Source organism: Abramis brama, assembly GCF_963993115.1.
Source record: "Abramis brama genome assembly, chromosome: 3".
NCBI lineage: Eukaryota > Metazoa > Chordata > Actinopteri > Cypriniformes > Leuciscidae > Abramis > Abramis brama.
The window spans coordinates 25,108,750-25,123,229 of NC_139965.1; the positions used below are offsets into that span (position 1 = coordinate 25,108,750).

General features: G+C 38.6%; 1 protein-coding gene across 4 annotated transcripts in view; it reads right to left on the reverse strand.

Annotated features, from left to right (window-relative positions):
* The window catches only part of rnf111 (ring finger protein 111), a 43,286-nt gene that overhangs the window by 16,402 nt on the left and 12,404 nt on the right, over window positions 1-14,480 (reverse strand). For all 4 annotated transcript variants that reach the window (XM_084108017.1, XM_084108016.1, XM_084108014.1 and 1 more), the window contains exons 3-4: window positions 9,855-9,981; window positions 1,339-1,496 (exon numbers count right to left, since the gene is read on the reverse strand). In XM_084108017.1, coding sequence (XP_083964143.1) covers window positions 1,339-1,496; window positions 9,855-9,981 — 285 coding nt within the window. The remainder of the gene's footprint in view (window positions 1-1,338; window positions 1,497-9,854; window positions 9,982-14,480) is intronic.

Here is a 14,480-nt window from a genome sequence, read left to right on the forward strand (position 1 = left end):
GATTAGATGTGACATCTAATATTTCCCAAACCCACGCAGTTTTGAACTGGGTGATCTAACTCTCATTCCCTCCTTTTATGTTCCAGACCTGAAGACCATCACTACAGCACCAAGTCGCTCATCAAATACTCATCAAACCTGTTACATTTCTAAAAAAAGGCTGACACGCACAAAATAATCTCTCCCTTGATTTCAGAGCTCAGCAAAAGTGGACAGCAGATTGTTTTTACTTGTTTTGGTTACGCAACGCATGTCTGTTGTTTGAAAAGTTGGATTTGCAGCTCATGTATATAGAGCATTTGAATTTTAGCAAGAGAAGAGGTCGTGACCAGAACAACATTCGAAAGGCCTTTTTATGTTCTAAAATGAGAGGATATTATATTCCTGTTGCTTTCTCCTTAAAACTGCCTCTGGTGATAATCTGAATGGATGGTGGTTTTCAGTGCTGGATGCAGCCAGTGATCATGAAAAACACATGGATCTATAGACTCTTACTCCTCTACATCTATGACTGAAATAGCACAAACTAAGAGAGAGAGGGGTAATGATACAGAGAAGGCACAAAGGAGAATATTAGGAATGCACAATACATTGGTACCATATTGGTTATCTGCCAATATTAGGCATTTAAGTTATCGATATCAGTCTATATTGGATAATTAATTGTGCATGACCATGTCCATTATTTTTACATTTAGATTACCTTTAAGACCACATAGCACTCACTTAAAATCTAATAATTAATAAAAAAACATATTACTGTTAAATATAATCTTTAGCCTGTCTCAAAATATAGATTTTTCATTTTGGACATTATAATGTTGTAATGCATATTCACTTGTAGCATTTAAAACAACTGATTTTAGTTTTTAGTGTTTAATTGTTAACTTTTTTAGATAAAATAAGAGTTTAACATTTGGCATAATATTGCAATTCTCGGTTTATCATATCAGCCAGAATTTTAATATTGGTGGATTCATACAGAGCTCCACACCTGACAAGCAGGGGGAAAAAAACTATTTATTGTTGTCATGAAGTAAGAATTCGTTCAGTCAATTATTAATTTATTCCCACATTTTAAGTAAATCATGGGCACATTACACAAATTTGTTCCCCGAGTTTAATTTAAAGTGGCAACAAAATAACTAAATTAAAACAAAAATTAGTATAATGTGTCCACGATTTATCTAACCAAGGGAATAAATTCCTAAACAATTAAGTCATGGGAACAAATTCTTAATTTGTGGCCACTGTATCTAATTTTTCTAATATCCTGCATATCATGTGTGGGGCTCTGTACATCTCCGAAAAGAATATGAATAGAAAAGGTCTCCTCACCGTCCTCGTCCACGGTGAGGTCCACCACCTCTCCAGCGCTCTGTCTGAGTGGCTGGATGACTGTGGACAGACGATGACGGCCACGTCCCTCTTGAGCTCGGCTCTGGGAACAGCTGGGCCCCCAGTGCATCCTGCCATGGCTCCCTACCGAACGCGGCCTGCACAACACACAAGAGGACAGTCCACATTAACATAACTGTAAAACTATTTAAAAACAATGGCAAAACTCAATCTGGCCAGTGATGTGACTGGTAAAAGTGAATGACTGTTTGAGGACAGAGCAAATGTACTGCAGGAGTGGACCTGTGTTTGTGGTTTGAAGTTTTGTTGTTTCTAGTGAGCTGCAACAGGGCATTATAGCAGCAACTTCATTAGCTGGAATGTAAATAAGAGCCAGTTGACATGAAAGCTAGAGCGCACACCATAACCTGACACAAACCATGCAATCAACAGATAAACAATAGGCTAAACCTGCCACATGATCCAAGACCTTTGAGGAGAATGCATCAATAAAAATGTATTTTGCTTGAGCAAGAATCCAGAAGAGGGCTACTCCTCAAAGCCTGAGCTCCCTGGTGTAAACAGTGTGAAGGGAGGGGAAGAGCTTGTGTATGGTGGAAAGGGGAGGGGTTTGTGTGCAGGAAGATCTGAAATGCAAGCCCTCTGTCAAGGGCTGATGTCATGAACTTTCATTATAGTCACAGGTATTACAGCACTAATTTGAATACCATGACATGCACGATTCTTCCACAAAGTTTCTTTCAAATGACTTATTTTTCTTTCCGTATTAAGACAGCTGCGTTTTTCTCTTATGCAGCCTCTGCTTAATGCTAATCCTGCTCTCTCACAAATAAAAAACAGGCTTGTTCATAACTTCAGATATGTTCAGTAACCGTAACCGTATTTGAAACCGGGTGTGATTTTTCAAACTAATCGAAACCATGACCCTGGTGTTGCTAGTGCCGTGCTCTACTTTTTGAGCAACACGAATTTAAGCAAAGGCAGTTTTAAATTCATTTTTTATTTTTATTTTTAATAAAAGAATGCACCATTTGGGTCACGCAGAGAGCACAAAACTGATCAGCTCCGGTCAAAGACCAAAACTGGATCTAAATATACGGATGACACAAAGCTTATATTGTAGTCTTTGAGAGTTACCAGAACCTCACATGAATTCTAAAAATTAGAAATGCAGTATATAACATAATATAAAAATTGTGATGTTTAGCAGTGAGGTTTTTTTACTGTTAAATGGTGTGGAGAGTTTAGTTTCAGAAGAGTTTAAACAACATGGCGGTTTTCCAAAATTCCAAATAAGTTATTCTGGAATTCTGTAATCAGTCTTGGAATTCTACCCCTCTGTGAGGATTTGATTCCATAGCAGGGGCGCAGCGGCCCTGGTTGCCGTAAAGCAGTGTGTGTCTGGGAATTGAGTTGTTCTCCAGTCTGGGATTTAGCGGCCCCAAGCCCCTGTGTCTGGAGAGTAGGGAAGCCCCCTGCCTCCCAACCCAACACTGGTGAGCCTGTTAACCACAGATTGCATCATTAAAACATCAAAACAAAATGATTACCAACAGGCTTGGAGGGCTGAGGGATTCTCTTGAGACCAGGGGCGTGACTCCAGAATATTCAGTTTCCTTGAGAACGCCTCAGTGAGTCCGTTTACATGCACAATTTTACACCGATTATGCTTAATAAACTGTCAATATCTAGGTCATATAACAGTATTTTTATACAAGGTAAAAGACAGCAGTTTAAGCAAAATCAATTCAGCAAACATAGATTTTGCCCAATTTCCTTCTGCTTGTAAGCACCTTTTCTGGCTTCAATGTGTGCATGTCTATTTACGTTCTGACAGAGCTAGTCATCTCACATTTTCACAATTAAATAACTGACTGTCTGCTTAGAACAACAACAAAATAGTTATTTTGCTATTGATTTAAAAACATTTAGGGGAGCAAATCAGATTAAATGGTGAATTCTCAGCATCAGTATTCAGAGCAAAAACTATTACAGAAAACATCCGAAGGCATCCTCCAGAATATTTGTACTCAGGACAAATACAATACACAAATTCTGTTAATATTAACCCTCAACGCACAATTCCTGCTTCTTTAATCCATTCGGAATGCAATAATAGGATGTCCTACCTGCCTGTCAACTTATGCATTTCCATACCCCCGCGCACCCTGCTCGCGCAGACATCACGTCATCAGCATGTTTCATGAGGCTATGCAGAGTTGTAGACAGTCACAGAGCACCGCAAACAAACAGCAGCCGCCTTTTACAGTTCCTCCTGAACCAAATCAAAGATCTATGCTGCCTTCACACCATAACTAGCGTAATTAAAGTGCCCCTATTATGCCATTTTAAAGGTTCCTAATTTTGTTTTGGAGGTCTCCTACAACAGGTTACATGCATATCAAAGGTATGCACACATCACCTCATTTCTCAAAGACTCTAAAAACGATTCATCCAAAGTCAAACTCCGAAGATTCAGTCTCTCTAAATCCCTCCTTTCCGCGAGCCTGCTCAGCTGTGATTGGTCAGATGGCCCAGTTTGTTGTGACTGGTCTACCGCTTACAGCACATGTCGGAAATTGAATGTCAGCTCCAGAGGCTTCATAAATCCTCAGCGATTGTATACACTGTAAAGCACAGTAACGACTGCATCGATTTTACCATTTCAATTCAAAGTGAGTCCGATGATGAAACATTTGAAGAACTAGTTTTTCAACCTGAACCTCCAACGCAAGGACAACTTGAGCAGGACGTTTCTCAGTGATATGTTTTTCTCCGTTTGTAATACATTATGAGATGTTGCAACTGTAATTCCTCACCATCAGCATTAACAAGTCTATGTCCATCAACAAACCGACGTGTATATTTCTAATATTTTATGGGCCACTACTGATTAGCAGAAGTATTTCAGTAAGACAGTAATAATGTGAGTTAGCCGGAGACCTACACAATATATAAACTACGTATTTTGAACACCCGGTAGAAAATATATACATGAATAAATTATCATACTTGTGGATGTGATTCTGAGGAGTAAGTTGTTCCAAATAAAGTGGGTACTGAACCATCTTTAATGGATAAGTGTTTTGTAAATCCCATTTAGATCTCACTGAGATTTGAAAAGCATCAAAAGATTGCTGTAGTAATGCCGTGGTAATTTTAACCACTGACTCTAATTTTGGAAGTGTATACAAAGAGAATTTTCTTTTGCAGTGCAGAAAACAGCATCTTCTCGACATGTAGACAACATGAACCAGCTACAGTGTTTGAGGGCAGGCCAAAGTAAACGTTCACAATCAGCCAATGAAGACCATAGCTGGGCATTATGTAAATTTGTTACATTGTTCCGTATGCATGTTACGGAAGTAGCCTAAGACTGGAATTACTGACGACTCGTTTTTCGGCAGTTCAGAATCGATTCTTTCTTTTGGGAGACAATAACTTTATTGTGCATTTTGATCTTTGAAACTGCTATATTATACACTGCATGAAAGGTAATATCTGAAAAAGCATAATAGGGGCACTTTAAGAGATGGCAACCCGTGACATTCTAGTCAACATGTGTGCGGTCATGTGTTTTAAAATACATCCAATTAAATTTTATATACAGAACTATCAATGTAAAAATAAAAATTACTAATGCCCAAAATACTCAAGGCCCAAAGTTCTTGAGGAAGCTTTGAGAGTGTCAAATCAGGCGTGGGTGCTGGGAATACCCGAGGCTGTGTGTGACACTGTTCTTTAATTGGCAGGATCACAGGCTGAGACAGAAAAATCACCTGAGACCTGCCTCTAATTACCCACAAGCAGGTCTGGGATTATTTTGTAAATTACACCAGCGTGGCATTTTGAGTCTATGGTTAGGACGGGCTCTGTAAACACAGGAACTGATAGGGTGGTACTAAGGAGGGAGGGGAAGTAGGATTATTTTGGAACTTGAGGAATTTTAGATCTTTGTTCACACTGCACAGTGCTTTGTTTGCAAACGTATTGTTGGAATTATTCTTCTTGTAAGTCTTACCCTAGCTTACAGTGGGCGGGATCAACACTAGCGTATTCCTGAAGGTGTAAAGGTCAGATGAGGGGCCCTGTGCAGAATTTGAAAGGGAGTCTTGACATTTCTTCACTGGGCTTTCTTAATAGCCAGCCAGCCATTTCTTTATGCAAAACGACAGAAGTCCATGCAAAATGTGTCAAATGCCTCAGGATGCCTGTGTGTGTGGGAAGACGTCTGCCAAGTTTTGCAAGCTTCTGCATTTAAAGACAATGTGCTGTGATGAAATGGGGGAGGGGTGAAAGAGTCGTTGGAGTTGCTTACTAGCCAAGCAAGTGACCATGCACAACCATCGGATAGCATCTCGCTTTCCAGGGATAAAGAAACATTTTCAGGCAAGATGACGATGACAACAAGAACAATAATTAAAATACATAATGCAAACATACAAATGTCCTATTTAAATGCATAATGCAAACAACATAAAAATAGCCACAGCTGCTTGTGCATATTGTGAGCGCCACCCAAACCCCCAGGAATTAATAGTCTGTCAATCTATGCAATTTCTTACACTCATACTTTCCCTCGCCATTCTCCATATGCACTATAAACAAAGGATCTTTGAGTGGAAGAGCTTCATTGCTCATCCAGCTGACCTTAGACACCCAGAGCCCCTCCTCCAGCTGAGAAACACACTCAGCATTCTGCTGCAAGTCCAGGCACCTCAGGGAGATGGAAAAGATTAAATGAGACCACTCTCGCTACATAACACACATCCAGTTTCTGGAAATCTGTTTTTTATTCTTCTCAAATTCCATTTTGTTTACCATATTCTGTGTTTTCTGTTTTAAGATTTCTGGATTCTATTTTAATGGTTTAATTCAATTTTAATAATCAATGATTTAAGAATCAATAGTTGTGTATTTAAATTTTTCTGACAATCAAATGAAGGCATAAAACATTAATTTAATTAGTCTTTTAATCATGAAATTAATATACCTTTTTTGTCAAGCAAAGTGCTGCACAAAAGAGCTTTATGTTAAAATTAAAACATGGAAGACATTTTTTGATTATTCCTTAAAAAATAAAGTTTTTATTATTATTATTATTATTATTATTAGTGTTAGTATTATTGTTGCATTGAGACGTAGGTAGCTAAATTCTACTGATCAACAGTAATATAATTCTGTTGTAATTTCAAGTTAACCTGAACTTTTATTTTGACGGGTTGCTATGAAGACCTTTGAGTCTCTCCCTGTGTCTCAGTGTGCATACTATTTTTTTGACTAAATTTTTTTTTAACTACAAAACATAGTGGACATGCACGGCCGACAGTGAGAGGTTTAGATAAAGGTTTATAAAGTTTTATAAAGTTTATAAAGTTTAACCTGATAGAAAAATATTTATTTAATGTTATCCATGTTATATTTCATCTGCAATAACAATGTGGACTTTTATAAAGATCCGTTTGGCCATTAACTTTTGCATCATCATGCATTAATATGAGGAGAGTTCAACGTGATACTGCATTTCTCTCCGATACAGTAGGAAATTAAATGAAATGTGGAGGATTTTATCTTTGACAAAATGATTGACAGGCCAGTTTGCATGTAATTAAGCGACAGAGAGCAACCGTTAAAGACGCAATTGTATGATGTGATAGTATGTCCCAAAGCTTGTCTACTCTTCTGCTACACACTCAAAAGTATGCACTTTTTCTTCACAAAAAGAGTACATACTTTTAGGGTGTAGTATAAGTAGGCGAATTGAGACGCAGCATCTGTGTGTTTATGACATATGACGATAGTTTTTCTCAGATGAAGCGGTAAACTGCTGATGGAGTGACTCTCAGAGCGGCTCTGGGGACGAAGTTCAAGCATTCATGCCCTCATATAGTGAGACTGCAGAGGCTGAAAGTACCGCGAGCGTCACGCGTGCTTCAGTGTGTGTGGTAAATGAAACCGCACGTCTGCACCATTCATTCACACAGAGACATGCAGTAGAACATGCAGGATTCTTATTTAAATAGTGTTTTTGAGGTTTAATAAAAATCCATTTTTATGCCTGGATTCCGCAGTTACTTTCACAACCCCTGTGAACAATTCTATACTATTTTGTCTAAATACATTTTAAAACAACATTTAAAATACATAAACATTAATACATAAATAAAACTGTTAAAACTAAAATCATTTTAAATGCCAAGTAAATTTAGTACTCATATTATATTACACATTAATATAATGTGTAATAAATTATATAATATATGTAGCAGAAGGGAAGATAAAGTGAAAAGCTGTCCCATGAACAATCAGAGAATCTGCCATATTAAAATAATTAATTGTAAATTGAAAATGTCTAAATGTCTAAAATCTAAATGATTATGCATTTGATATTTTGCATTATATCTCAAATAACAAGTGCAATGTCTCTGGATATCAGTGAATACAAACTACACATTCACCCTGCTCAAAACGTGCACTCACAAAAGACCCCCATTTTCCTCTGACCTTGGCCACGTGATGTTTTCCTGAGCTGTAAAGCCTCTCCCTCCCCCTTCACTGAAGTTCAATCCAAACCACAGCACAGCGCACAGCAGATACACGGTCAGCCGATCAGCATTCAGTCACAAACACACTAGCCTACATTCCTGCACACTATCTGTCTCTCCCATCCTAACTCTCCACACTAAAGCCATATAACGGCAGGACCACATGATTCCAGCTGCATTCCAGTGCTGTTGTTTGATCAGAGATAATAGTCCTCATGACCTTTAGGCAAATACATGAGTGAGCTGATCTTACTGAATCTGGTGCAGAGGAAAAAAATTGCAAGAGGAAGAGGGAAAAATCTAAAAACAAACAAGCAACTATATAAATATATATTATAAATAACTGCTCACTGTATAATTGGCTAACCTAATACCTAGACAGCAAAATCAGCAGGCAAGTCAGACTTTCTCAAGGTTCTCCGGTAGGATGCGCTTCAACACCCAAACACAAGCACATGGCCGGCAGGCGGGGCATGAAAACCACACACACATCACCTGTAGGGACAGAGGGAGCACTGGCATCCCTGTCATGTGAATTAACCAATGGAGTCACATGAGTCTATATGAGAATAGAATACTAGTATACTGCTAACCGTATACTTAGCATACGCTGTACACTGCAGGATAAATCTATGGTAAGGATCACTTATGACATGCATTGCGAACACTAAGCTCTGAAGGATTTTATTTTGACATTTGCGCTTTTGCGGTGTCTGAATATGCCTTCCCTACTGTATAGGCTAGTAGGCGAAAAACTGTATGTGAAAAGAGTAGTATGTCCGAATTCACAGGCACGCCTGCTTTCCTGTGACCAGCACATCCTGAACGTCCACTAATAAGGCCAGAACGCATTACAACTGGCAACCATAAAATGACTTATTTATTATGCTGTCACAGAACTTTATGGGCTTTAGTGAACACTATGGGATAAAACATGCAAACATGTGAATAAACAGCCTGAGGAATTACTCATCCAACTCTAAAGTCTCAACGATTCAGGTCCTGCAAAAGAAAACACCACCACGATCAACCTCCAACGCACAGCCTACAATGACGAAAGTTCTGTATTCGACGGGCTTGACTGAATGACTTTGCTGGCAGGCGTGTGGTGTCGTCTGGTACTATTTCTGACAGCCGTTAAAAAAGGTAATAGAATCAAGAAATGATTCTCAGCTTAGGAACATACGCCTCAGTAACAATTAGGAGTGATGTGGGACACCAAAACCAAATCAAGCAATGGGAAGAGGTGGCGCAGTTTGAACAAAACCATATCAGATGTGATTGAGTTTAGAGCTTCTATCAGATTTCAAAGGGCAGGCATGCTGAGAGCTCCGTCTGACATAGTTTGGGCAAACCAAGTCAAAATACCACAGGCTTTAGAGTTTATTAAATGGATAAGGCATGTAGCAAGCTTAAAACAAATTAAATCTACATGCAAAGTTTCTGCTTTTCTGTGTATTCAATGGAAATCTTTACAGAACTCAAGCAGAGGCAGTGTACTAAACTCCTTTCACAAGAATGTGAGAACATCCTGCATGTCTTAAGACAATTAAAAAAAAAAGAATTCAGGGAACTGAGAGAACCTTGTTTGATTTTGTTACACAGAAAGAGGAAAGGAAGAGAGGGCGTTCTCTCTGATATGGGGATCATCCTCAAAGTACACAATAACAGCTGGAAGCTTAGTGGAATGCCTTCATAACACTGGAGACTGCCAGCTTCATGTCTAAACCCAGATGTGCCCTCCCATCTGGACTGGGGTACCAACAGCTCCTCACTGGGGATTTCAGAGAACTGTAAACAACCATGAACCTCAGTGCAGTTCAGATGAGTTTCATATAATGGCATATGAAGAACATATTTATATCTGCTTCACCAGACGTTTAACAGCTGTTCTCTGCAAATATTACAGTACTTGCTCAAATCTAGCAGCAATGACTTGAGAAATCTCACCTGAAGGCATCTCCAACAGTTACGATCTCCACTTCACTGTCCGTGGAGGTGACATTGATCTCCTCACTGGCAGGCACTGCAGGTGCAGGAGTCGCTTCGATCACAACCACGTCCTCATCCAGGACACCTAATAGATAACATGGATAAGCTCATTAATGCTAACATTCAAGCAACAGTGCACTGAAATCTACTTGTAAAAAGCAAATATTGACCATTCAGAGCACAATTATGTATACTGAACAGGAAGATGAAGAGATGTAGCCGAGTAATCAATAAACTACCCATTTTATTTCCAGTAGTATACATTTAGCCAAAGCAAGTTTCTTTATATAGCACATTTCATGCACAATGGTAATTCACAATGATTTAATGTAAAATAAAAATAAATTAAATAATTTGATGCAACAATGCAAGTTAGCTACTGCACATGCTAAATCTGTATTGGATGATCCATTGTTTAGCATGGAGTTACTAATATCACCAAACAGAATTGCAAAACTAATAATTGTGTGTTTGAAAACAACAACTACTATAATAAAGAATACACTGCAGTGGTTCTCAAACTTTTTGACTCCAGGGCAGGCAGGGCCATTTCGATGCCCAACGCAAAAATCCCTATCTACTTAATATCCTTATTTATTTTGCCTCTACAATACACACTGGGCCATATTACACAATCTGCCCATTTCACGGTGTGATTTCTCGGCTGCCAAAATTACTGCCCTAACAGAACACAGGTTTTGTGTACTTTTTACAATTTCTTTAAATTGGACTTTGAACTTAGCTTTACTACATGGTAAAAACATTGTTATCTTGCCAAAGCATTGACTGAGCCCTTTGATCAATGGTGTTGTTAAGCACTAGCCTAGAAATCTAGACGCACCCTAGCGGCAGCAAAATGTATTTTGCAGCCAGGGTAGTCTAGCAACTCTCCATTGACTTTCGAGCTGCAAAAACCTAAATTGGGTCGGGGCGGGCTTAACATAATGACGACAGAGTTGCGACGGTCGGCTTTGGCCGCGACTCTGGAGGACTTGGAGTTAAGTTTTTCTTTGAGAAAAGAGCAAAGAACGGCACTTAAGTCATTCTTAAAAAAAGGAAGATGTGTTCGTAGTTTTGCCGGCCAGATATGGCAAACGTTGAATCTATCAACTAGCTCCGTTGGTGGGAAAATGCTCCGGTTGGTTGAAGCGCTGTCCTATTGCATGCAGAGGGAATTTGAAAGACAGCCGTTTATCCCGCCCCTCGGATTGAGCCGTGTCTATGGTGAGTTGCCAGACCTAACATCTTGATGTAGGTCTGGCTTACCAGGCTAGTTAAGCACTGCAAATGCAAACTTTACATGCAACAATCAGGCAGTAATTAAAAAATCATTTTTGGTCCATCCTCTCAAAAGCATCAAACTTCATAAATGTACTAAAAACAAAATCAACATATTACCAACACAGCATAAAGTGATGCCCATATCTTATTGCTTGTAACTTGCGGTCACTGAAAATCTTTAAACCTCACATATGATGATGTTTGACGTCACAAAACTACTAGACAAAACAGAACTAGAATCAGTGAAGGGCTCCTCTGGTAAAATGTTTATTTTTGAAGTATAACCAATATACATTTTGCATATTTTAAATATATCTAGCAAAATCCCCGCAGGTTTTTGACGAGAAGCACATAACACACACTACCATCAAAGAGATTGGTGGTCATATTCTGCCTCGATCTGTACTTTTGTAGTGTTATCTGAGCTCCCCAAGTCTTCTGAAAGCAACACTAGGACACTCATTAATCTAGAGCAGAAGCAATATCAGCCTCAGTAGCTACAGCTGTTTAATTGATGATGGTTTGGTGCAGCAGTGGAGCCAACCAATGCTTCAGGCAGGCGTGCTTGTGTGTGTGCCGGAGACACTAAATGTAGGTCAGTCAAAGATGTGCTTTGCAGTGTGCCGACACAGGCTTTTGTAGTACAATCATTTATCGCTCTTCTGATTGGCTCTCCTGCTCAACTTCTCATTCCCTCTTTAACTCGAGCTCTGCCTGGATTTGGTGTCAAGAGGCCCAGGGTGTGTTTCAAAATAAAGCTCACAAACATAGCTGGTACATGTTTCAGTGCGACTGGCAAACAACTTCTACTCAAGCTCCATTTTCTACAGAAAATCACATCCAGAAATGCATGAAAGAGACATTTGAAAAACACTGAACTATTACAGTAGTGATGTGATCCCCACACAGTTTACAGTAAAAGATGAAAAAAGACTTAATTGAGGTTCATTATATCAGCCTTCCAACATTATTTTTTTAATTTCAGATTATTATTTTTTTAAACACGAGTCAGAATTAAACCTTTGCTTCTCTCAAGAGCACTGTGGCACAAGTTAGCATGTGCACCAATTGCACAAATATACAATGTTAAAACAACTCTGCTTCAGCATTGTAAGGTTGTTGTGCTGTACTATCTGTGTTAGGCATGTTTGTGCACTGAGGCAGAAGCTCTTGGCTCGGGAGATTCATCATCATTCTCTGGGGTGTGTTGTTAAGGTCGGCTCTCCCACTGAGTGCTGCTGCTTAGCACCTCGGCTCTTGCCCCGTTCCCCACAAGAACTGATCACACTACCAAACATAACTTCAACTTACAGCAGTAAACACGCAGCCATATATAGCATGTTCAAACGTGCACTACCACTCATAGTTACAATTCTGCAATCCTGTGGAAATGTGCTCTCATAAATGCGTTCTTTGTTTAATGTCATGTTTAGCCGTAGAGCTGCACGATTCTTTTTTTTTCAAGAATTACATTTTTTTTTTTTTTTTAAATAGATCGCAACTCTGCCACGATTCTGAACTGACAACTAAACAAAATAACATGTACTTTACTAGAGGCGCTGACAAAATGTTAACTGCTGCAGTCTATTTAAAAATGTTTCATTCTCAGATAGCACACGTACATCACAGAGACGTCCATTTGATCTGGAAGACTTTTTTTTTTTTTTGGATTGTTTGCAAATCTGCAACGCGTCAGACGTTTCCTGTCAGATAGATTATAATACCGTTTATATCAATGCACATTGTTGCTAACGCATATAAAAAAATAGAGAATAGAGGACGACAGAGTGATCTGCTGCAGGAAAAGTGCTCTGATCAAAGTTGTCCTAAACATGGCACGTACTTTATTATTAAGTGATTCAAACTAACTCATTAGCATACATTTGATAAAAAAAAAAAAAAAGATGTTTTGTTTTCCCCACTGCTATACCAAAAGCATAATGAATCGTGACTTCAAAACTGATGTACATTTGGAATAGTCATTGTTGTGTACTGCTACAGCCTTAGAAGTGATATAACAACAGGGTTCCTCCTGCAGACATGTAAGACATGACCTATGGAAACCCCAGAGGTGAGATGGAGAGATGCTCTGATCTCATCCACTCAGTCATTTACAAAGAAACGACCCGATAACTCTTTATTAGGTTTAGTTTAGTGTGCCAACTCAAACAACATGAATACTTCACATACTTTGCTGAAATTTATATGTTGCTAAAAAGGCTTAGGGCCCTATATGTTTGTTATCTCTGACTTATGTTCATTATTTGTAGACTGTTTGCTTGTTTCCATCTGCTTTTCTGTTTGTTTGCTTGATATAGCCTAATAAGCTGATTGCTTGTTTCTTTTGTCTGTCTACTATTTGTATTATTTTGTGAAGCGACCTTGGGTTCTTGAAAGGCGCTATAAAAAATAAACATTATTATTATTATTATAGTGATATTCTGATGTCTTTTTATGTTAAAGATCACAAGATATTTTTAAGAGATTATTGAATAAGAATTTATTCTTATAAAAAAAATACTTTTATAGAGATTGTAATCAAAAAGTACAAATTAGTCAACAAAATACTTAGGAGCCAAGCATAACTAGAAATATCTACATTCATTAACAACATAAAAAAAAAAAAATTCATAGATTTCGTCTAACTTCTAGGCTATGTCTTATCCAGGCCTGAAAGGCCTTTTAAAACTCACAGATATTTCTAACCACGAGGGATCCATCTCAGCCAATTTATCTGCCTTTTTAGACTGCTACCAGTATTTGAGCGTTTTTGAGTGGCAAACCACTCACATGTACATCTGTAAACATACTGGCATGGGGGAGTGGAAGGATGAGAGAGAGAGTGAGAGAGAAAAGATGAAGCACTAGTCCACTAGTTATGCATGTTCTCCTCTGATGCATGCTTAGCTGCAGAAGATATTTAACACATTTTAGCGGTTTTATGGGTATGATGTGTGTATGTTCAATCGAGTGGTTTAGATCTCTGTGCAAGGTTTAGCTATTCTTTCTTGGTACGGTAGAGAGAGCAGTGGCAGAGTGTTAGGTGAGGACTTGCTGTTGCTCAACAGGAAACTCAAACATTCTGCGGCATGTAACACGCACGGAACAGCTTGTTGATGCACTTTTCCATTTTATCCTCTGTAGCCATCTCTCAAAAACAGAAGTTATGGCCATAACATCATAATTGCATTCAAATATGCACAGTAATGACCAATAAAGAGCCATGGCTTTATAAGAACTATAAAACACAACTAGCCTTGTGAACAGGGCACATTCATTTTTTTCATTCGTAAACAACAAAAT